Below are 24194 nucleotides of genomic sequence, written 5' to 3' on the forward strand. Positions count from 1 at the left end.
AATGGTATGGCAGCGTGGGCTCCTGCTGCCTGAGTCTGTGCCCAGGACTTCTTAGGTGCAGACTTGCCTGTTCTTAGTTCTTGCTTAATTTCAGGCATTTCTGGAAGGCTTAGATAGGGATATGGGGCTGCATGGTATCACAGTCAGCAGGCTGCTTTGCAAGAGACAGTATGGGCTGCCCCTCTCTGTCACCCTGCTGCTCAGCTCTGCGATGGGGTGGGAGGGAGTGAAGCTGGGCACGCAGCCTCTCCTGCACAACCTTTCGGTTGCACTGCTGCTGTAGCCCTCTTGGGAGCACCAGAAGGGCGATGGATAGCACTTGGAGGTGAAGATGCTCCTTCCCAAGTGCCTTCAGTGCCGGGAGGTGGCGCCTGGCTCCACTGAAAAGCAGCAAGTGGGGATGTCTATCTGCAGGACTGCCATTGGCTCCTTGTGCTGCCCCAGGGGCTTACGTGGGGAAAGCACCACTCCTCACAGGCTTTCTGCTCTAGGCAGGGACCAGGGCAGAATTAGAAACATGATGGGAACGAGATAATTAGGAGCAGGGAGTTGCTGTTAAAATGAAAATGAGCGCCTTCATTTTCTTGTGCTCCAGCATATAAAATGCTTTCAAACTATTTTTAACAATACATCTCAGAAATGTGTGCTGAAGAGGCACGTGATCAAGATGCTCATCTGGGATGGTGGAGTGCTGAATGGGGAAATGCCTGGAGTTGATGGCTTTTTCCTTAGCAATGCTGAACAATGCTGCTTTGCTGCAGGAGCTCCTGTTCTTTCTTTTCCCTTCATCCTGGAAAGGTTTTTTCCTACCTTATTCCTACCCCTAGCAGACAAGGCAGAAAGCCAGGCTATAAACATGGTGTTCCTCCCTGGCTTACAGCTAAATGAATATCTGTGGTGCACTGAAGTCTTGGTCTCCATCCTCCTGGTGCATTCAAAGGAGAAGGCAGGAACCCCTGGTGTGACCCCTGGTCAGCTCTCCTTTGCAGAGCCAAAGCACAGCTGTGCTTTGTATTCCCTGTGCATCCAGCCAGCAGGAAGTTAAGCAGATTGGTGCATCGCAGAGCACTCTAAAATTAATGGTCTTGGTTTACAGTAAATCTATACGTTTAACAGGTTTATCCCTCGATCAATTAATTCCTGAGAATGGCTTTCGTCATCTCCACTGGTGCCAGATCAGGGGTGCAAAGTAGATTTATTTCTATAATGGATCCAATGATAATTATTTCACTATTCTGTGGGGTTGGGGGGGGAGGATGGAGGTGATTTATGGTTCCTGGTCAAATGATGGTGTTTTTTTTTCCTGCTCCTGGGTTGCTCAGCAAGCTCTCTTCGGGTTGGGGGGTGATGTACTCATCTATCAGGTGCAAGGCTGTTGTCTGGGAATTACATTAAAGAAAACAAACTTGCTAATGGTGGGGTATCCGTGTCTTTCAGGCTGAGGTGGTGCATAGTGAGAGGTTTCTGGAGTGGTAGGTTTGTGACTGATGGGCACTGCTTTGTCCTCTGCTGGCTTATGTGGCATGGGGCAGCTCCTTCCCCATCAGTACCTGGCAGCCTGGTGCTTGGGTTGCAGAAACTTGTTAGTGTTTACAGCTTCAGCACACGTGAAGTTTATTTCCCATTGTGGGATAGCTTCCACAGCTTGGTTTGCTGTGTGATACTAAAGCTGTCCTTCTTTTCTAGTGTAGAAACTGTTCCAGAATGTTGCTGAAGGCTGCAGGTGCAGCTCCTGTTTTAACATGACCTGATATTCTTTCTTCTTTCTGCTCTCCAGGCTGGTGCCCACAGCTCGTTTCTACCCCCTGCGCATGCACTGCATCCGTGCCCTCACATTGCTGTCAGAGAACACCAGGACCTTCATCCCAGTGTTGCCATTCATCCTGGAGGTCAGTTGGTTCCTGCTGATCTTAGCAGAGGCTGATGCTTGTTGCTTAATGAGTACTCATTTACCATACCCACCAACAGCTCCCACAGTTGTCTGATCTGCTTACATCCTAAATTTCCTGGCAAACACTGTCAGGCAGAATGTGTTGTATGGTTAGCAAATAGGATTAAACTCATATTCTCCTGTGAGGGGAGAGTATCTGAGATCAGCTGGGTGCAAAACACATTCCTGGGTGGTTAAGCTAATGCAGTTGGAACAGGCAAGGGGTGTGCCAAAGAAGAGATTCAGAAGCTCAGCTGGCTGGAGTAACACCCTGAGCTGTGTTGTTACTTGATCCTGTTGATATGTATGTGTCTTAGGGAGGGTTTCTCATAACCACTTACAAAGGAAAAAGGAAAAAAAAAACCTCCTTCTAAGAATGAAGACTTTATTTAGGTGAAGTATCCCATAAAGGCAGCCTGGCAAAATGCAGTATGTTCAGTTGAAATACTGGGGCTCTTTCTCTTAGGATAATGCTGAGGCTGTCCAGCTTCCCCACGTATCGGACTGCTGACATCTCTCCACGTAGGTCTTGCTGTGCTGCTGTGAGGGCACGGAAGTAGGGCAGTCATCTTTCTTAGAAGAAGAACCTTTGTGTGAGGGAACAGGGCAAGGTGAGGAACACAAAGCACCAGTGGGTCAGCATAAGGCAGGGCGTTTGGCAAGAGTGAGGGAGGCTTCTATAATAAATGACCTGAGTCAGCCAGGCTCATTCCTAATCAAGTTCTGTTGAAGCAGAGGCTCTTGTGGTTTTGTGTTGTTGTAAACGTCCTTCACAAACCACATCCTCTGAGCCTGCGGGAGTCGGTGGTGTTTATAAATCTCCTCCTATCCCCCTCCACTCTGCCCTGGCCCTGGCCTGTGTGGCTTTGCCATTCGCCTGCTTCCTTCCTCTTGTTCACACACATTTGAAATTCTGCCAGCCAGATTTAGTGATAGAGGCATCTCTGCTCTGTGGTGGTGGATCCGGGGGGGAGGATGATTCCTCTGCTGCTTATTTTTTTCTAAAGCTCTGAGAGATGCCATTTTTCCCCTTGAGGTTGCCTCCCCCTCGTTGCGTTCTGGCCCCAACACCTTGGCTGTAATCTGTGTCAGGCTCCAGCCAGATGTTACCACACTGAGTGCTGAGCTTCCTCCCTGCTTCCACGAGCCCCTGACCACATCCTACCCTGCTGTGTGAGGCATTGCTTGGCCCAGCTTGTCTACGCCTTGGTGACACAGGAGCAGGGGAAATGTCTGCATGCATGTTGGGTGTGTTGCTCGCATACTTTCACATTCCTTTAACTTCCAACTTGGAGTGTTAACCTCAAACCTCCCAGCAGCTGCCAGCCTTGCCCTTCTCCTGCAAGGGATCCCTCAAACACCATGAGGAATTCCTAAGAGCTGTTCCCTTTGCCCTTCTGGTTTTTCCCAGCTCCTCTCCATAGAGGTCTCTGAATGGTCTCACAAATCCTACCCTAGGAGGTGTTCTGCAGATGTGCAGGTGAGATGGCAGGAGCACCAGCACACAGAAGAGAATTGAAGTCCAAGGTGTCTGGCTGAGAGGAGAAACCATGTTCTGATGCCCAACTTAGTGCTTTACAATGAGCCTTTTCATACTAGCTCACATATTAACCCTCTTTGTAGAGGTAACTTCTTCCTGATGTCCAATTGAAATCTCTCATCTTTTAGTTGGAAGCTGTTTCCCCTTGTCCTATCACATCAGACCCTGCTAAAGGGTCTATCCCTTCTTATAGCCCCCCTTTTAGCCATGGAGAGGCCCCTCTCAACTCTCCCTGCAGCCTTCCCTTCTCCAGGCTGCACAGCCCCAGCTCCCAGCCTGCCCTCACAGGGAGGTGTTCTATCCTTGGGACCATTTTCATGGCCCTGCTCTGGACACACTGCTGCAGCTCCATGTCTCTCCTGTACTGAGGACTCCATGTCTGGATGCAGTACTCCAGGTGATGTCTCACCAGTGCATAGCAGAGATGCAAGATTACCTCCCTCACCCTGCTGGCCACACTGCTTTTGATGCAGCCCAGAATATGGTTGGCATTCTGGGCAGTGAGGGCACATTGGTTTATGTCCAGCTGCCAGTACCCCCCAAATCATTTCCAGCAGGGCTGTGTTCTATCCTTATGTCCCCCAGCTGGTACTGATAGCAGGAATTGCTGTGGCCCGGGTGTAGACCTTGTACTTGGGTTTGTTGAACCTGATCTTTGCTTACAGTGGGATGGGCATAGCTCTCCCAGTTCCCACCTTCCAAGCTTTCTGCTCCAGGGCTGTGTGTAAAGCAGTCACTAGTGAAGACTGGGAGAGGGTGGAGAAGTTATTGAATACTATATTTAGCCTTCTCCTTGTCTGTTGTTCCCAGCTGCCTGTATTGCTCACTAAGGGGGAGTATGCGCTCCCAGGCTTTCCTTTTGCAGTTGATGTACCAGTAGAAGCCTTTCTTGCTCTTCTTTGCACCCCTTGCCAAGTTTAATTTCAGTTAAGCCTTGGTCTTCCTGACCCCGTCTCTATATAGCCCAGCAGCATCCCCATACTCCTCCCAGGGTACCTGGCCTTGCTTCCAATGCCTGTGTATTTTCTTCTCTCTCTCCAGTTTGAGACATAGAATTGTGAGACATCATGATCTCATCATGAGGCATAGGAATCTAATCAGTGTTGGTATTTTAAGCAGGAACAGACTCAAGGGGCATGGCTGGGGTCAGGGAGCAGATCGAAGCCTTCCCATGCTCCATTTGATGTGAAAGACAGCATACTGCCTGGTCTGTTGCTGCAGCTGAATCCAAATGTGGTCAAGGAATGGCTCTGGAGTTTGTGGCCCTGTTTTGTCTGCACCTGGAGCCACTTGATTTTTTGAGAAGGCTTTGTATAGCCTTAAAGTAGATTCTGAAAAGCTCTCTGTAAGGAGGGACCATGTAACAGTTTCCCTTCCCCCTCACCATCAAGAAAGCCCTTGCTGCCTCTTGTCTCAGCCCTGTCGATGCTGTGCTTTCAGGAGACAGCAGATGGAATGTTTGTGCGATTCCCATAGGCACAGGAATTCCCCAAGCCCCTGCCAATAGAAATAAGAGCTGTCTGCTTGATGCATCGTGACAAGGGCTGATGCTCCCCAGCACGGACGTCCAGTGCTGTGTCCTCTTTGGCTCTACTTTTCAGGATGGAGTGAAAGAAATTGCTGAAATTGCCTCTTAGGCAAAAGGAGATGGCTCGAGAGAGTGTAAAGCAGGCAGGCTTTTATTTTTGTGTTGTTCCCCCCCCTCGAAGGGCCTGTGAGATCCCAGGCTTTTAATATTTTTTTCAGCACTTCAATTATTCTGTGACAGGCACTAGTTTCTGCAGCAGGAGAACCGGTGGCTCATCTGCTGGAAGGCAGGTGTGGATAAACAAGGTGGAAATCTCCCCACAGGCAGGCTTGGCATGCCAATTTAAAATTAGCTTCCCTGTGGAGGGATTGGGAAAGAGGTTAACCCTGAGAAGCTTAGGAAGGTGAGAGTTTTTCACTTTGACACTTAAATGGCTTGAGTTCTGTTTTGGATGTGCAGCTTGCTTTGGAGAAGGTCCCAAGGGGCTTGAAGTCCAACATGTGGGTGGTGGACAGAGGATGTGAAGATTGTGGTTGGAGCTTAGGTAGTGCTGGACAATGTTAAACACTTAAGCACTGGTTTTGTACACAGTCTGGGCTCTTTGCATCCTTTACACAGAGGAGGAATGAGATCTTTAGACTCAAAGGAAGGTGCAAAGAAGAGCAAGAAAGGCTGCACTGCTGCACCCGCTGCATATGCATTCTCATTCCTCATTTGCATCATTCTCCTCCCTTCACTGCTGTACTGCACCTTTTAAGTTGTGGATCACAACTCCTTGTGTGTCAGAAGTTGTTGAAGTGAGGTGTTATCTGCCCAATCTAATGGTCTCAAATAATGAGACAGTGGGCTGGGATGTGGGGAGAGCAAGGGTGGTTTATCTTCACTTTATCATATCAAGGTATTGGATACCATCTCTCATAACTTCCTCCCAGACAAGCTGATGAATCATGGACCAGATAAGTGAGTGGGGGGTATTGAAAGCAGTCTCTATATGTGGGGATACTCAGAAGCTGCCTGGAGCTGGTTCTTGGAGGCCCTCCTTGAGTGGAGATTTGGAGCAGATGACCTGCAGGAGACACTTCTCCTCTCAACCTTTGTGTGACTGAAGAAGTGAAGACTTTTCTCAGTGGTACCTAGTGACAGGATGAGATGCAAAATGGAAAACAGGGAATTAATATGTGCATCTAGAGGAAAAAAAAAAAAGGCAGCTAGTTTGAACTGGAGCAGCTTAGCTGGGTGCCTTGGGTATAGTAGTGGGAGGGTGGTGGAGCAGCTGGACAGGAGCTGCAGGCATGTCCTGCAGTGCTCAGCATCCCTGCTGTGTGCTGGCCTGGGGCAGCCTGCCTGGGGCTGATCAAAGCACTGCCACGGGGCTTCTGCTACAGCCTGAGAGAAGGAAATGAGGATGGGGTAATAAAGTGGATGTGCTGTGGGTGCAGCCTTGGTTCCCTGGTTCTTCTGGCAGTTCAGCCTCTATTTCTGAGCACACTGCACACACCACCTCTCTAGAAACTGGCCTTGAGATTGCCCGAAATCCATCTCCTTCCTACCCCTGTTGCCCTGTCCTTTTCTCTGACTGCTGATGCTCATCACAGGGGGTCAGATTGTTGATTTCTGCCATTTTCTGGCCCTCTTATCCATCATTTATCCCCTTTCTGCTATGCCACAGCATCCCTAGACATCACTTATCCTTCCAGTCTGGCCACTAGCTGAGCTGTTCCACGCAATCTTAAACTGGGAACCATGTTTTCCCCCCTTCCCACATGTCTTGAGAGGCTCACTAGTATCTCTAGTTGCATTTCTCTGCTTGCCTAGTGGCATGTAGACAGCTCACAGGCTTGGTGCCTTTTGCTTTAATGCATCTGACCTAAGGGATCAATACTATTGTTTTGGCCAAAGAAATAACCATGCATAACGAGGTTTATAGCATCGATTCTCTAGGCTAGGGCTCTTTGTTTTCACAAGCCACCAAGCTTGTCCCTCCCTTCCAAATAACCTGGATTGACAAATAAAATGTAAAAAAAAAAAATCGATAGTTGCCTCCATGTTTTTCTGGCCTGGGGGCATCTGTGTGACCTGACCACCTCCCTTTCCCCCCACCTTGCCCTCCAGCAATCATTGTGCTGTATTGCCATATTCCTGGCTGGTTGGGGTCTGATGATGGATGCCTTGCTGCTGCATTGAGGGACTAGAAATTATTTCCTCCCCCAGAGTGAGATTTAAGATCGCTGAGGATTCTAGAGTCTGAGTGCCTTGGAGGCAGGGATGTGAGGTTGCCTGTAGGTGCTCAGAAACACAGGTGGGCAGGACATGTACTGTGTAAGCCTCACATTTGAACTGCTGCTCATTGCACGCAGGCTCCCAAGCTGTCCCTTGCCAGGGTGTGTAAAGAAGAACAGTACTCAGAAGAGGCAATCAAGAATCAGGACTTCTGTTTGCCTTCTCAGCTCTGCTGTTGACAGCATGATCTCAGCAGGATCGTGGTGTATGTTTTGAGGTGTGATCATCTTTAGACTCCATTTCTTCTGTTGTAGATTTTCCAACAAGTGGACTTCAACAAGAGGCCGGGGCGCATGAGTGCTAAGCCTATAAACTTTGCAGTGATCTTGAAGCTTTCAAATGCCAACCTGCAGGAGAAGGCCTACCGAGTAAGTGGAACCCCAGCTGCCCACAGTGCCCACCCTCAGAAACATGATCAGAAGTTGCCCTGGCAATGTGTTTTGTGGTCACATTCCATAGGTTAGAGACTCATTTCCCAGGCAGGTTCTTATCTGATGTCTGTTTCTGCATTCCCTACCCAGGATGGGCTCGTTGACCAGCTCTATGACCTGATTCTTGAGTATCTTCATTGCCAAGCCCACAGCATTGGATTCCCAGAGCTGGTCCTCCCCACTGTCATTCAGGTAAGGCGTAAGGCATCTCCTGGTCACGCCGTGAACGTGAACAGAGTGGGATAAGGTCTTTTAACCTAACTCCAAACTCTGACAGTGTGAGGGGAGAGCTGCTCACCTCTCCCTAATCATAGTTTTTGGGGAATTCTGGGGGTGTCACATCTAAAACAACGCTGTGAAGGTGGGTGAAAAGGACTTTAGAATGAGCCACTCTTCTGGAATACAAGGGGGGATGAGGTGCTACGTGATCCCTGTAGTGCTACATTTCTGACTAGTGAACGCAGTTCTTAATTGGTTTAGAATTGCCCAAATTGCTGTGTTACCTCCCTGTAATACCTGTGCTCTCAGAGCTCACGCTGCTTGCCTTATGACCTCCCATCGCATGCTCTTCACAAGATGGCAATCCCCAAATCCCACACTCTTCCTTGCAAAACGCCCCAGTTCCTATTTCTGTCCCTCTTCCTTGCTGCACGTAATAGCACTGCTGCATAGTGCTCTCCTTTCCCTCTCACGTGGCTGCTCTCCCTCACCACTTCACATTTACATAATTCATTGTCTGCAATAAAACTGCCTCATAGGGTTGTGTGTCTGGGTGTACTGTGCATAATCCTCCCCTAACACCTTGCTAGCTGGGTGGCTTTGGTTTAGAATGAGCTGCGACCTCTGCATTGAGCAGCAAGATTGCTCAGTGCAAACGTGTTGGAACTTGGAACTTGTTCCCTCCCTTCCTCTCGTTCCTCTCTATTTTTAACTCCTGAGTGGCAGGTGTCATGCAGGCTTGGCAGAGGGCTCTGTGGGGACACACACCTCTCCTCGATGCCACGAGCCAGTGCGTCTGCACACGCTGTCACTGCGGTGCCTCCGGCTGACGTGGGAGCAGCATCTCAGCTGGGTCCCTGTGCTACAGATCCCCTTGTTTCTGCTCTGTGCAGCGGTCTGGCAGCTGCCAGCCACATGCCTTTGGCTGGGCCCTGCTGCCTGGCACGGGCACTGCCTGGCTGGCAGCCTGCTGCTGCGGTTAATGGGAGCTGACAGGCGCTCTCTGGGCTCAAGGAGCAGCTCCTGCGCTCGCTTATCAGGAGCGAACAAAGCCCTCTCCTCTCAGCCAGCAGCTGCTGGGGGCAGCAGGGCTGTCGGAGCCGGAATGAGGAGCGGCTGACAGCCCTCTGGCACCGAGAGCTCCGTGGCTTCAAATGCTCCCTGAGACGGGGCTGTGTTTCTGCAGAGAATTAATGCTATTGGATTCCTGTTTGGCTGCCGCTAACCACAGCCTCGTGGCGTCTGCTGGGCCAGGGTGCTGAGGTTAGCTTCCCAAAATCTCGGAGAGCCTTCGGGAAAATGTGTGTGTGGGGGTGGGGGGGGGGGGAGGCTTTTCCCCTGGAACGGTTCCAGTTAACGATAAAAATCCATCTGTCCCGATCCTTCCCCTTGCAATGAGCTCACGCTGCTCAGCGCCGTGCTGCAGGGGCTGGCTTCCAGCTGGCCACGGCTGCAGCAGCAGCTCTGGGAGAAGCGGGGCTGAGCTGCCTTCAGCCTGAACTCGGGAAGCCTGCGAGGCAGGAAGCAGCGGGCAGATCAAAGGGGAGCAGAGGCAGCGGGGAGGGAGGCAGCTCAAAGGCTGCTGTTTTCTAGCCAGCCAGCTGGGTCAACCCCTGGGCAGTCATTGCTTCCGTATAGGCTGGCTCCCTTCCGTAGGGTCCTATGTGGGCTAGGCAGGAGTTGCAGAAGGGCAGGAGGTCCCTGTGACCCTACCAGCCTCATGCTCACCCTCTGCTTCCCCAATCAACGCTCCCTCTGCTCTGAGTGGGGGGTCGGAGTGGTTTTGGGTTCCCTGGCACACACACACAGGCCCAGCTGCTTCAGATCACTTATAGCTCCCTGTGTCGTTTGCTGTAAGAGGAGCTGGGGTTTTGCTGTGGTCTCTGCTGGTCTGAAGCATCGGTGTTTAAGGCTGGCAGTTGAACAGAATCAATCCCACTAATCGCAGCGAGATGTTAACGGCGTAGACACGTACAGACACACATATGTTCTAATTGCTTTTATTCTGGAAAGCAGTGGTTGGCGGAGGGGAAAAAAAAAAGGCATTCGGAGAGTCCCTTTTTTTCTATCTTCTTTCGCCCTCTTGGTTGCTCCCTGCCTCTTCACACGGGGCTGAGATCTCATTACCTCCCGTTAATATCCGTGGCAGATAGCAGTGGGGCTGTGAGGGATTGCAGGGGTCAGGGAGAGGAGGGGGGGGGGGGGGAAGGAGAAATGAAGCATACAGCTGTGAGAGTGAGCATACACAGCACCAACCTGCCCAGATAGAGGCTGAGATTTTGCAGGATTTCAGGTGACACTCTGTGCAGGGAAAGAAAAATGATAATGTATGTGGCAGCGGATGAAATGGATCTGGGGCTGCAGCTGTGGGGATCAAGTGAGATAAATGGAATGACAAACGCATCTCTTGGTGGAGATAAATATGCAGTGCCTCTAAAAAATAAATATTTTAGAAAGGGAGGGTGAGGATAGGACAGGCTTGACCAGCAGAAGCGCTTTGCTGCTGATTTCTTTGTACTTGCTTGATGGGCTCTTTGCTCTGTGGGAAGGGAGAAAGGTGTTTGTATGAACTGGGGTTTGTCTGAGCTGGATGAGCACTGACAGGTGGAGGTATGCTGGGGATAAAGGGACGAGAGGAGCCCTGCTGCTGGGTGATGGAGGGCATCCTGCAGGGTTACACCCAGCAGAGCACGGTGCCCTGACAGAGGGGCACTTTCATACCCACCCACTTGGCATGTAGGCTTGGCACGAGCCTACATACCCCTCCTTTGCCCATCCCTCTCTTTTGAAGCCATAAGTAGAGGAGGCAGCACTGTGTCTGCTGGCTTAGAAACCCATTATCTCAATCCTGATAACATCTGCAGGTCCCAGTGAGGTGAAGGCCCTATTGGGTCTCCTTCTCTATGTCAAGTGCCTGGTGTGTGTGTGGCTCTAGCAAGGAGCTTGCTCCTGTAAAAACTTCTAGCAAGACAGCATGCTGAGCTGGAATTCAAGCTATGGGTCAATGTGGAGACCCACATCTCTCCTCCTGCCAGCAAGAGCATCCGCTGCAGCCTCACCATTCAGCTTGGAGGTGTCAGGGCTGTGTGCATGTTGGTTTGTACTGGTGGGGAGAAGAGGGGTTTGCTTGGGGACGTGGCTACTGAGATAGGCAATAACACAAAAACAGGCTCAGTTTGCAGTGAAATAGTCTCACTGTGTGAGAGCAGCAGTGTGTTTCCTGCACAGAGAGGGGGCAGGAGCTGACTTTGTGCAAGTGGGATGGTCTGGCTGGCAGCAGTAGGGCGTGTGGTTTCCTGGCAGACTGGCTCTTGTCCCAGCCATCCCACCTAAGCCCTTGGGTCTGAAAAGAAAGGAGTATCTAGGCACAGCAGCGTGGGTTGTCCACACAGTCATCTTGTAAAGTCTTGTGTGGTGCCTCTGTGGGTTTTTGCCCTTGAAAAATAGGAGGTGCCCGTCAGAGCTGGGTCAGTAGTTCAGACACCAAGCTAACTTGGCCCCATATGACCCTGCAGATGGCCATCTGGCATGACCTTCAGCTCTGGCAGCCCCACACTTCCCACTGAGCTATGCTGAAGACCCAGTCTGCAGAAATTTCCCCCATTTGCAGCAGCATCTCAATCTCTGCCTTCAATCCCAGCCTGCAGCCTCAAGCCACAGCCCTCGGTATTCCCTTCCCAATAGCTGTTGCCTTATCCCACAGACACCTTCTCCCACCCCAGCTGTAGCTTCTCTGTGCTTTGGGCCACCTTGCATCCACTGTTCCTTCTTCTCTCTGTGCATTTGGTCCACGGTCTCCCTCACTGTCTGCCTAAGCACGAGCCATTGGTACTTGCACTACAACAGCATCTAGCAGCACCCCATGCTGCCACTGAGGTGGGAGATGTTTTCTTGCCGAGGGGCTCTGGAAACGATTACATTGCTTTCATTCTTCCTCTCCTTTCCCTCCTCCCAGCTCAAATCTTTCCTGAAGGAATGCAAGATTGCCAACTACTGCAAGCCCATCCGGCAGCTCCTGGAGAAGCTGCAGGAAAATTCTGCCTACATCGCCAGCAGGCGTCAGAAAGCTACCTTCGGTGTGGCCAGCAGGGAGTCTGTGGTGAGTCTGCTGCTTCCATTTGGGCTTCCTGGAAAGACAGTCAGGCTCCGGCTGCTGGGGCTGAGGGGGGTGGCGGGGGGGGGGGGGAGGAGGGGAGGACCAGATCATGGAATGGGAGCGTGGGGTGGGGCAGACGCTCACAAACAACTGAGCTCGGCTGGGCTCTTGATGCTGGAGCTGGCAAAGCTCTGCAACCAAGAGACTCATGGAAAATACAGACCATAAATTACAGCCTTGCGTTGTTGGTTACACACACGAGTGTGGAAGAGCCTTGCTTTGCTGGGGCATACCCTTTGCCGGGAAGTTTCTTGCTTTTCATTATCCACTCCCAGTGCATAGGCGGCAGTTTGTAGCTAAGGTGAAAGGGTGATTCTGCCTCTCTGTAGGTTTCCCCCCAGCCTGCAGAGAGCTGTCTCCAGCAGCACAGAACAGCTGACATGTGACAATTCAGACTCCTGAGGCAAACCTTTCCTCGTGGAAACAGGATGATGGAATCAGTAAAGTTGTGAGCTGTAAGAACCACAAGCAGGCATACTGCTCTCGAGAGACACTGGTGTATTCCTCTGTCTGCTGTCCTTCCTGCTGCTAAGATGCTGATCACATTTGATGCCCAGAAAAGCTGCACTGGCCCTGGCTGACACGTGGGGTCCATGAGTTGAACCTCAGAGTAATTCTGCCTTAGTGCTGAGATGGAAGAGAGTGGCTGGGGTGATGCTGGAGACCTCCTCATACCTTAGGAAACGAGCTGTTGGCCATCTGACTAACAGGCTGAGAGATGCTGTCCTGCTGAATCGAAACTGGCATTGCTAGGGGTGTTACCTGCTTTCCTTAGTCCTTTGGGGACCTGCTGACCTGCTCAGCTGAAAATTTGGGCCCTATGCAAATTAAGCCATAGAGAAGCCTTGTTAGTGAAGCTCTATTTGCTTTGCCTTTGTGTTTATTCAGCGCAGTGCCCTCTGCAAGCCTGGTAGCAGGTGAACTGTGTGTGTGTGCCTCTGAGTAAGTGGCGGCTCTGATTCTTCCTTGCCTAGCAGGAGAGAGGGGAAAATATCTGTGTCTGGGAGGTCATTGATGGGATCAGAGCGATGGCTCTTTGGCCATGTGGTATCATTGGATATCGCTGCTAACAGGTAGGCATGGAGCAGGGCTGCGGTGCAGACTAATTCATCTTCGGACACGCAGGGGCAGTAACTGCAGGAAAATTATCCTTTGAAATCCTGCCATATCAATGCCTGGACACAGCAGTGTTGTTCTGGGATTAAGGGGCTGATGGAGCTGGTTTGAAGAGATGAAATAGTCTTGGGTTCTGTAAAAGCATTTCTGGCTGGGGCTGCTTTGCCAGAGGAATTATTTCCCGTCTGGAGCGAAGTGGTTAGGGTTTTGTTTTGTGTTTTTTTGCAGACAGACAGTGCTGTGACCACCCACCCACTCTGCAGAGGTAGAGATTTCAGCCCCCAGGGCTCTCTATGGAATGATGGGCTGGGGAAGATCGTGGCTTAAAAAAAAAAAAGGAAGGGTTTCCAACCACTCTACCACACAGTCTGCTTTTCCCAGCTGCTCTAGCTGCAGCCCCTGTTTTAAGAATGGATTATTTTAACATCTTGCTGCCTGCACAGCTCCTGGCTGATGCTGGTGCACCTGCTTGCCCAGGAGCATCGCAGCATGGGTCAAGCAGGGCTGGTCCCAGTGGGGCAGCTGCAAGCAGCCTGCCTCTGGGAAAGAGGGTTGGTGAGGGAAAGCAGGTGGTGTTTTGGCCAGCCTGGTGGGACACGGGCTCTTCTGCTGCAACTTAAGGGGTATAGCAGCAATGCAAAGCGCTGCTCAGAGAGGATGCCTGGATTCCTAGTGCAAAATATACTTCTGCCATCGTGTCGTTGCCCTGTGAGAGAAGGAAGCCTTTCTTCTCTTAGGGTTAATGGGCTCTCAGTGCTCCTGGGAGCAAAGCAGACAGCCTGCTCAGTGGTTCTCTGTCGTGGAGGATCCTGGTTTATCTCTGTGCCTGGGGACAAGCTCTGTAGCTCGTGGCCACGCGCTTTCCCCCTGCTCCTTTGCAAATAGATGCTGTAGATTTCCAAAAAGGACCAAAACTCTCACAGAGACCGGGCTTCCCAGAATGGCTTGGAGTGTCCCTCGAAATCTGGGCTGAGTTTGCCAGGCTGCCTCCAGCATATGCAGGGCACTGGCATTTCTGCAGGAGCAAACGCTGCCAGAAAAGGGAAGGGAGGAGGAAGCGTGAGGAGGGAAAAAAGGGAGGCCAGAAGTATTTGCACGTCCCCTTTGCCAACAAGAGCAATTGAAAGCAAATGCTCTCTGGTATTCCCATCCGTGCATTTGTGCCTGCTCCACTCCAAGGAGCAGAGCCCAGATTCTGAGCTACTTCTTGCAAGCAGCACGCTGAAATGTGACATGCAGAGAAAGGAGTCGAAGTGAGCCTCATCTGTGTTTGTGGAGGGCAGCGATGTTACATCTGTACAGCCCCAGCACCATGGGCCTGGTCCCCACTGGGTGTCCCCTAGCAGCACAGTGATGTAGAGGCAGACACAGAAGGAGAATTGCAAATGCTTGAGGTTGGTCGGGTGGCATCCGCTCTCCAGACTCATGTTGAGGTGTGCAGACTAGAAAGATAGCAGTGTTTCAGTGGGCTTTCTTTCTTTTTTTTATCTCTGCATGCGGCACAGTCTAAAACCAAAAGAGCTGTCTCAGACAGAGCAAATAGACATCTGGCTTCCTTAAGAAGAGCCTTTCTCAGAAGCTGTCCATACCGAGCAGCATCAACAAATGGCCTGATTACAGCTGGCAGCCTGATAGCAGCCTGATCTATAAGTGGGGTGACTTTGTAGTGCACAGGAATCCCTCCCTGTGTAGCGTGGAGCTGTGCTGTCTGCCTGGCGGCGTCTGCAGCAGAGCTGCTGGAGCCAGCGGTGCACCAGCCCTGCCTGGATGCTCTTTATGGACCTGTATTAAACCTCTCCCATTGCTCATCCCCGTTGTCTTTCACCTGTTAAATTCCTGCTTGCATATCGTGTCTCTGTTGCTGCACGAGGTGGACTTTTTGCAGTGGGATAAAGCAAAGCCTGTGGGCGCTGCAGTGATCCAGGTAACAGGTACAGCTCCGTGTGGGTTTTAAATTGCCAGCTCAGAAAGCATGTGAACACTCTGATTTGAAATGCTGCCCCCAACCTCTTGCAGCACTGATATTCCTACCAATTAAAGCCTTGTAAACAATCAAAGAACTTTTAACCATCTCATTTGCTTCCCAATATTTATGGTGTTTGCACCTCCGCATCCTCCCAGCTTGGACAGAGGAAACAAGCTCAGCATTTCTTCCTTCTCTGCTCTCCCATGGTTGGGATGGGTCCAAGACCCCGCAAGGAAATGTTTGTTTCAAAAATAAACACTTGGCTGTAGAACAGTGGGAAGAGGCAATCAAACTTCTTTTGTACTTCGGTCTTGTAAATGCTTGCATGAGGTTTTTTTTTTCTGAATTAAAACCAAGCAGACGATCAAATGTCTCCATTGAGAGAGCAGGGGTGGATTTTGTCCTGACAGATCCTCTGGGCTGTCCCTTTGATTCTCTTTGGAGAGCTAGCAGTCACGCCACTCCTGACTCAGTGGTTGCTGTTGTGACTGTGCCTGAATTCACGCTCAGTCCTGCTTGCAGCCTTAGCCATGACCGCCAGCTACGTACCCAGAGGCTCTTCAGCTCTTAACTCCCTCCATCTGCCAAGGTTGTATTGCAGAGCTGCTTTAAAACCTCCCCTCAATTATCACCCTCTCTGCCCACAGGAACAATGGGAGAAGCAAGTCAAAGAGGAGGGGACGCCTCTGACCAAGTACTATGCTCAGTGGAAGAAGCTAAGAGAGAAGGAGATACAACTGGAAATCACTGGCAAAGAAAGAGTAAGAACAAAACACCTTCCTTACTGCACATCACCTGTAAATACAGCAGGGAGGGAGCCATGTCCTGACAGCAGTGCCTGTGTGCCCTGCCTGTACCCTGCTAGCCTGCCCAATTTAATAGAGCATGGTTGAAGGAGTGCCGGGGTGAACTTGTTTATGCCCCTGTTCAGGCTCATGCTGCATGACCAGTGGTGAGGTGGGACCTGCTGTCTGCACAGAGGTGCCCTTTCCTATATCTGCCATTTCCTCTATCTCCTGCCAAAGGGAAGGCTCTGTATCCACTCCTCACGGCTCTGCGTGCAGGAGGTGGGGGTGGGAGCTTTGCTTACATTAGGAGTCTGAAGGAAAGCTGTCTCGATGCTAATGCAATGAAAGTGGCTGAGCTAGGCTGCTTGGCCAGGGAGCAGGAAATAGATGTAATTGGTGTCTCCAGCGTATGGTGGGGAACAATTAAAATAATCGATGGGACGTGAGCATGACTGGCTTTGAGCCAGGTCCCAGAGTGCAGCAGAAGATGTGGGAGATCCTGGAAGCGCTCAGCGCTCTGTGCTGAGATAAGGGCAGGAGGCTGAGGTTCCCTGGGGCAACTGAAGGGCTGTTGCTTTGGCATAGCAAAGCTCAGGAGGATGGCTTCAGAAACCAGTGTTAGTCTCAAGGGCAGCGATGGGGACTTGTTCCCTGCTGGAGAAAGTGGGCTGAACGGATCAACTGCAGAGAGAGAGAGATTTTGGAGTTAGCTTTCAGATAGGCCCGTGGCTGCCTGGCATCTTTGCTTGGTGAATGGGGCTGTTGTCTCTCTCGGTGGGGACTGCTAGCTTAATGATGCAGCATTGTGAGCCCCAGCAGGAGAGTGAACGCCATGAGGCCCATTAGGGCTGGGAAAATCCATGTCCCATTAGCAGCCATTGGGGGGAAAAAATAATGACAGAAAAAAATCAGCCTGGCTCTCAGCTGCCATGAGCTGCAGCTTGCCTCGTGTAACAGTGCTGACCCCGTCTGCCCATTTGCTTTTCCCAATGGTTTTTAATGGGATGCAGACTAATCGGCTTCGTGAGACTCAGCAGATCGTAACCTTCTATCTGGGAATTAAAAGACTGACCCCCAAATTACCTAATTACTGATCCTGGGGGCTGAGCACAGGCTGTATCTGTGAGCTGGGGCTCAGTGTAGGTCCTCATTCCCTTGCTTTGCGTTGGCCCCACAGCAGGCAGGGATTTCTGGGGCCTTTATTTTGAGGTGCCCGACCTGAACGGTTGCAGCCCTGCTTCCAAACCTGAGTGATGTGCTGTAGGAAAACACTCGGAATGCATGAGGGGTCACCATGAGACCTGGGGTGAGTTTTGCATTTCACTTGCTGCTGCTGCTGCTGCTGCAGAGAACTGTGACCAGGGCTGTGGAGAACAGGGCTCACAACAGGGACCTGGGCAGTTGTCAGATCTGTGTTTCCCCTTCTGTTGGCTGTTCCCTGTGCGGGGACTGGGACACTTCCAACCCCAGCTCTGTCCTGGTTGGGCAGTGCCAGGCTCCTGTTTCACTGCTGCTGGAGGGCAGTGGTAGCTGGCTATGGGGTGCCATCAGGGCAGGAGCTTGGTGCTTTGCTCCCCTCTCTGTCCAGCTTCCGACTTCCCATCCTGGCGCTGCAGATGATTGCTTGTAAGTACTCAGCTCCCACAATCAATATTGCTCAGCTGGGGACCATAACCATGAAACAGGTCGGGAGAAATTGCTGGAATTGGCTGCAGGAACAAATGCACGGCTCCTTCTCCTTCACAGAGGGCTGCCTTTGTGGATGGAGTGTGCCTGTCCCACTGGGGAGGCTCCTGACAGGGCTGGGGGGGCCGTGGGCAGAGAGGAGTGCATCGAGGGCCGGGCTGATGGGTGGGAGAGCAAATGAGTTATTACTCGTAGGGCGAATGTTTCCAAGCAAGCTAATGTGTGCTAATGCATGAGTGCTTCCCAGGAGGTGTGCAGCCAGGCACAGGCAGCGGGCAGCTGATGTTCAGAGTGCACTTGGGATTTAATTTGCATTCTGATTATCTTCGCCCTGCTGGCCTGAGCCCTGGCAAGTAAATCCTCCCCCTAATCCCCCTCTGGAGAGGTGTAAAGAGCGGTGAGGTGGTGTCAATTGCAAGTACTTAATGGCATTGATATTGGCTGTGTCTGCAGCAGGGAGGCTTGGCCCACTGATCTCCATCAGGGCCAGCAACAGGGTGAGCCATGGTGCAGACAGACCCGAAGCATCTTCAGCACCTTACCATTGAGCTGTGCTGAGTGTGAGGCCACAGAAACAACGCTGCTATGGCTGCCACAGCTTTTGGCATCGGTGGAACGTTGCTGTTTCAGAGATGACCAGAACATCCTGCATGACTTGCATTCCAGAGCTCTGGGACAGGCAGCTTGTCAGGGATGTCCTGGTAAAAAAGCCAAGGTGCCAGCAGTGGACTGCCCTTTAGCAAATGTAGTGTATTGCAGAAAGATCAGTGGGGCAGTGGTGCTTTGCATGTGTTGTTCACCTTGGCAATGGGCTCACAGATCTATCTGCTGCTCCACTGGCTGGCAGCAGGCAGATCCACTGCTCTCACAGGGCAGAGCCAGGTTCGTGTGTCGTGCATTTTATGTTCAGAAGTACAAACTCAGGTTGTTCTCACTGTTGGTTTCGTTGTTTCTTCCAGCTTGAAGACTTGAACTTCCCAGAAATTAAACGCAAGAAACCAGATGAAAGGAAGGAGGAAGATAAGAAGGAATTCAAGGACCTGTTTGAGCTGGACACCGACTCTGATGAGGAGAACGTTGGATTCCCCATAAAAGGTACAGCTCCAGGGCTGGGCTCCTCGTCCAGCTTTGTCTGTGATGTGGGGCAGTGTAGCTGACCTGGGACAAGGAGTGTTTGCTGTCTCATGCACAGAGGGTGGAGATGCAGAAATCCATCTTCTGTTAGGGTAAGAATGTTGTTCTGCCTGCTGGCACGCTTAGTCTCCACTCTGTAAGTCATTGCAAACAGGAGCTGCTGCAGGGGCTGGCTACCAGAGCAAGAATCATTGATGGGAGAGTGGTCACCCTCTCCTTGCATGCACTTCTGATGCATTTATTGCTCAGTGAATGACATTGCAGGTTTTCCTGAGGCCCCAAGGAAGTCTGAACGCTCCAGAAACGGAGTGGTGTCACTCACGGGCTGTGACCACGAGGGGGCCACAGTAAATTGTGGAACCTGCTGAAAAAGTTCACCTCGAGGCTTGAGAAAAACTTAGCTGTTCTATTTGTCACTGGGGAAAGTTTGGGCTATTGCAAGTCAATGTGTTATCATTTACGTAGAAGGGAGACTTGCAGGAACATGAGATTTTCTTGTTTGGAGATTTGGTCTGCAGATAAAGTCCTGTCTGTGGCACACGTGAGGTGTGAGCATCAGTCGTGAGATTAGCACAGAGGTAATGAATGCTGGCTCCCTCACACGGTGCTGTGATGCAGGAGGAAGAAGTGGTCAGAAAACCGACCTTGCTGGGGTTGAGGTTGGTGTGTTTCTGTGGGATGAGGTCCTGTGCAGCAGCACACAAAGCTGTGTTTGGAGTTCTTACTGGAAAGAGCCAGTTCCAGAGTCCTGGAAAGGAGGACTCTGTAGGTCTCTGCAAAGGAGTTATTGAGAGGTCTCACTGACTTACCCTGTGGCTTGAGCTCTCTGCAGTGTCAGCACCAGCACTGCTGATTAATTTAGAGGCTTTCTAAGTGAGTGAAGAGGGTGATGGACAGTTGTGCCAATGAGCTCAGACCACATTCCTAACCCTCTGAAAGGGACTTTGAGCCAGGAATTGCAGTTTGCCTGCTCAGGGTCACAGCATAGCACTCCTAACCAGGCAGTGCTGCCTTATTCCGGTTGCTTTACTTTGGTTTGCACCTGGCTGGAAGCTGCATGGGGATAAGTGGCAAGCAACGTGGAAGGAAGGAAGGAGAGGAACGAATTTCCAATCATTTCTTAATGCTGTGGATCTGAGGGGAGATTCCCCTTGCTCTTGCCTTATGCTCTGTGCAGGTGGAGCTGAATGGACCCTCCCAGAGGGGCAGGAATGGTGCCCTTTGGAGCAGAGAAAGCACTTGGCAGGCCAGAGCCGCTTGGTTGGGTCTCTGCAAGGTGTGAAGAGAAAGGAGTTTGCACGTTTTAGGAAGCCCCAAGCAGGCAAGGGTGGAAGAAGCCCTGCGGTGGGGAGGAGAGCGTGGATTTGATCAATGTGTGTCACCAAGGAGGTGGGAGAGCTCCTGCATTCCTCTCATTTCCCAGCTGACAGCTCAACGGGGGGAGAGGCGGCCGCTCCTGGAGATTATTAATGGCTGGGAAAGAGGTGTGGGCAGCCTGGTGGTGCAGCAATTAAAGCGAGGAGGCAGCGTGCAGTGAGCCGGCCCAGCCGTCTGCGTTAGGTGCTGCTGTGCTGCTAATGAACTCAAACGGCTTTCTTCGTCTATTCCACACGTAATCATATTACATCAATTTAATGCCAGGCCGGTGGGGGCCGGCGGTGTGGGAAGAGAGGTTAGTTCTATTCTCGTTTCCTAGCAGAATAATCGCAGAATTCCTGCTGCATGGAAGCTCCAGGAAAGGAGGGGTGCTGATCCTATGGAGTAACGGAGCACCCAAAGCATTGTCTGTTGGAGCCTGACCGGCTGTGCTCCTACCTGAGGCTCAACTTCTGCCTGCAGAATGCACCAGGACCCGCGTGCAAAAGGATGCGTGCTCCAAGCTCAGGGGTGTGCAGGCACAGCCCGGCTCCTCTCCCTGCCCACAGCTGCTCTCTCTGCGTGCTCCCAGCCGAGCTGTCGGCGCTGCCGCCGGCCCTGCCTGATGGATGGGCGCGCACCGCTGCCGGAGCTCTCAGGTGCCCATCAATATGCTCGGCGCCGGCAGCGGCGCTGCCATCCATCTCCGCAGCTCTCCGCATGGCTGCCCGGGAGGCTCCCGCTGCGAGATGTGGCTGAGGCTGCCCCTGGGGCCGCGGCGCTGACGGATGGCAGTGAGCAGTGAGCTGGCAGCCAGCTTATGGATGGCTCAGCGGCCAGCCCAGCCAGATCGGCTGCTGGGAAGGGAGGAAGAAGCAAAAGAAAGGGATGCCAAAATGAGAAGGATGTGCACCGGTTTCTTAGCGGAGGGACTGACTGATGCGTGGGTAAATGGCAATTTTGGATGCAGGGAAAGGGGGGTTGCAGCTGTGAGCTGGGATTAGCTTGGGAATGAAAGGAGGTGAGCAGGGTCTGTGGCTGCGCTCCCTCTGTGCAGAATGCCTCTGCCATTTAGACGTGTGGTGACTCAGTGCCTGGGGGAGGGAGAAGTGACCTCAATGCCTGTGTGGGCAGTCTGATCCGGAGGCTCTGAGGTGCTTCTCCCCCCAGGCCGTGCACCCAGAGGCTCTCGGTGCTTCTTCCCTGGCTGCCTTGGACCTGGTTAGGAGGGGATTTGCAGTGACATCTGGTTCTGGACCTTTCTGCTGTGACTGTTGGAGAGAATGAAGCTCAGAGGGTTTATGACGATGCCCTGAACCACGCAGCCCCTGTCTGCAGTTGTGTATAGCAGCTGAGGGATGGATGCTGTACACTATTGCTCCAAGGAACCAGTCCTTCTCTTGGCCCAGCTTCATGACTTGTCCTCTTGCTATGTCTGTTCAGCAGCCCCATTTCTCCTCATTGTGCTCTTCTGTCCATCTCCCTCTCCCAGCACTCATGTCTCCCTGAGCAGGGCAGGAAGGTGTTTTCCTGGCCGTCCCAAATACCTATCCAGCAAGAGCAGAGCAGTGAGGTCCCCTCCAGCACGGGGAGGTGAACTTTGGGGTGTTGGTGCTGTGCCCTTTGTGTGCGCTGCCTGCTCTTGTGCTCCTCTTTGTGTTTCCACTGACACAGTACAAATACTTCCAGGTAAAGCCAAAGGCAAGGTGGCATCAGACGACAGCTCAGAAGCCAGCAGCAAGGAGGACTATGGTGAAGATGATGAGGATGAAGAGGGAGAGTACGAAGTCGAGGAGGACGAGGAAGATTTAGAGGAAGACAGTGACTCAGATGGTGAGTAGTGCACCTGGGCAAAGGGAGAAGGAATTATTGATGGCCAGAGGCTCCTCTGTATCCTGGGGTCTTTCCTACAAAGGAGCTGTCTTCTCTGTTCTTGCTCTGCTGCTGTTTTGAGCTGCAGGGTGTCAGGAGGGCTTTTCTCATGCACACTGCATGGACGGGGAGACCTGTCAGTTCCGTGCTCACACTGGGAAGAGAGCTAAAGGGTTAAGGTGTCTGCAGCCACTGCTCTAACAAGCCACCAGCCCTTTTCATCTCCGTGCAGGAGCCTCATGCAGCGAGGCTCAAACAAACGCTTGAAGTAGAGCCCACCCAGCAGGCTTTGCTTGAAGGCTCCCCGTGGGTTACTCGTGCAGGGGAGGGTGGTGGGGGTACCTCACTTTTCCTTCGAGCAGTGCCAGGGGCACAAGAGGCTGCAAAGGGGTAACCCTTTGGATAGGACGTCTAGGAGATCTTGGCCAAGCCCAGCATTCATCTGTTTTTTTTTACACTGTAGGTAAGCAGGGCAGGCTCTGCGAGAAGCAGCTTTGTTCCACGCTTGGTCCTGCTTGCTTCTCCCTGTGTGTAGTGTTGGTGTGGTGCTGGGCCAGCAGCTCTGTGCCATCCCTGCCTCCTGCACGGAGCCGCAGCCAGCTCGGAGCCTTCTCTGTGCCCAGGAGCGCAGTAACCACGTTCAGCTCCTGCCTGCCACTGCCAACTCGCTGTGAGCTGAGCAGATGAGAGTGGGGGCTGCCAGGGCTCTGCTGCTCTGCTCTTTGCTGGGTTGGTTGTTTTTTTCTGCCATCACTTTGAGCCTGGGTGTCAGAGGACCGAGCCTCTGCTCCACTGCATGCCTTTGGGTGTGATGTGCGGTTGTGGGGAGCAGCCACAGAAGCTCCTGTGCTGCCTTTCTTTACCAGTCTGGGGAGCAGCGAGAGCAGGAAAGGGGAAAGAGTCCAAGTGAGAGCAAAACCTGACTGATTCCACGTGGCAGATGGCTGTGGCTTGGCATGCACAGCCCACCCTCGGCGCCCAGAATAGATGGGTATTTGGTGCATGTTCTGACAGCACTGTAAAGGATGCAGAGAGAGCATTTTCCCTCTCTGCTCCTGGCATGTGCAGATGAGCTTAGTGTCTGGCGAGCAGGAACTCTTGGTCCTCCCTTCCTTCACCCGTGGTGGCAGCTCCTTTCCCTCTGGGCTGTGCTCTCACCACCTGAACACCCAGCAGTGGCAGCAGGACGTTGCTCAGGGTGGACACATGGGTCCTCCAGGCCTTCAGCTCCATGCTGAGCATCCCTGCCCTGCTTTTCCACAAAGCACACATGCAAAAAGGTCTGGCAGTGGAACAGGGAAGAGCTCCAGCAGGTCAGAGCCTGAGACCAGAGGTAGGAACAGGCACAGCAGTGACTTTGCTCTCCTGTCTCCCCCAGTACTCTGAGCCAGTGCTGTACATCACCCTCCAGCACTCCCCTACTGCTATCTGGGAGCTGCAGCAACACTGATAAATTAGTGAATGTCTGGGATTAATTAGCAATGAGCTGCCTCCCCCTGCCTCACTACAGCAGGATTTACACCTCTCCCTCCTTCCACCCCCAGAGGAAGGCAAGGCAGCCCCGCGGGGCTCACAGCGGGCACAGAGGAGCAGCTCCCAGGTGCTGTCGCGCTCCGACCTCGAGCAGCTGGCCCAGGGCGAGGAGGATGTGGTGGAAGATTTGGCCTTCTCCGATGACGACTGAGCCCCCCCCGGACCCTGCAGCCCCCCTGGCTGGTTCTCCAGGAGGCGGTAAGCTCTGGGGGCAGGAGATGGGGCCCGGCCCCAGGCCCAAGGACTGTTGTGGTGAAGCACAGCACTGAAGCTGCTTGGACTTTTTGCAGGTTTTTTTTGACCCGTGTTTTTTGGTGATGTTCTGTGGTCACGTGGAAGCCAGTGAAACTGGCTTAGGTAATAAAAAGCCCGCATTAAAATCTGCTTTAAATAACACAGGGGTCAATTTCAGCTCCTGCTGGAGCAGCTGACCAAGTGGAAGGATGAGCTCTTTGCACGAGGACCTCCTGTGTGCCCATCCAACCACCTGTGGGCCCTGGGGCTCTCTCCAGACCCTCCCCCCCCCAAGGGCTCCCAGGGGTTGTGTAGAGAGCATTTAGAGCTTTCTATCACTGCAAATCGGGATCATCAAATCCATGAGCCATGCTGGCTGTATGCATACTGAAGGAAGTCACTTTAAGGAACAAACACTTGGGCTA

General features: G+C 52.2%; 1 protein-coding gene across 1 annotated transcript in view; it reads left to right on the forward strand.

The window, feature by feature from the left end:
* The window catches only part of NOC2L (NOC2 like nucleolar associated transcriptional repressor), a 33031-nt gene extending 9102 nt beyond the window's left edge, over positions 1-23929 (forward strand). Inside the window, exons 12-19 of the mRNA NM_001030876.2 lie at positions 1778-1889; positions 7533-7646; positions 7800-7901; positions 11884-12027; positions 15814-15927; positions 18600-18735; positions 21820-21963; positions 23547-23929. Coding sequence (NP_001026047.2) covers positions 1778-1889; positions 7533-7646; positions 7800-7901; positions 11884-12027; positions 15814-15927; positions 18600-18735; positions 21820-21963; positions 23547-23686 — 1006 coding nt within the window. The 3' untranslated portion in view covers positions 23687-23929. The remainder of the gene's footprint in view (positions 1-1777; positions 1890-7532; positions 7647-7799; positions 7902-11883; positions 12028-15813; positions 15928-18599; positions 18736-21819; positions 21964-23546) is intronic.
* The last annotated feature ends 265 nt before the right edge of the window (positions 23930-24194 follow it).

Source organism: Gallus gallus, chromosome 21, assembly GCF_016699485.2.
Source record: "Gallus gallus isolate bGalGal1 chromosome 21, bGalGal1.mat.broiler.GRCg7b, whole genome shotgun sequence".
NCBI classification, from domain to species: domain Eukaryota; kingdom Metazoa; phylum Chordata; class Aves; order Galliformes; family Phasianidae; genus Gallus; species Gallus gallus.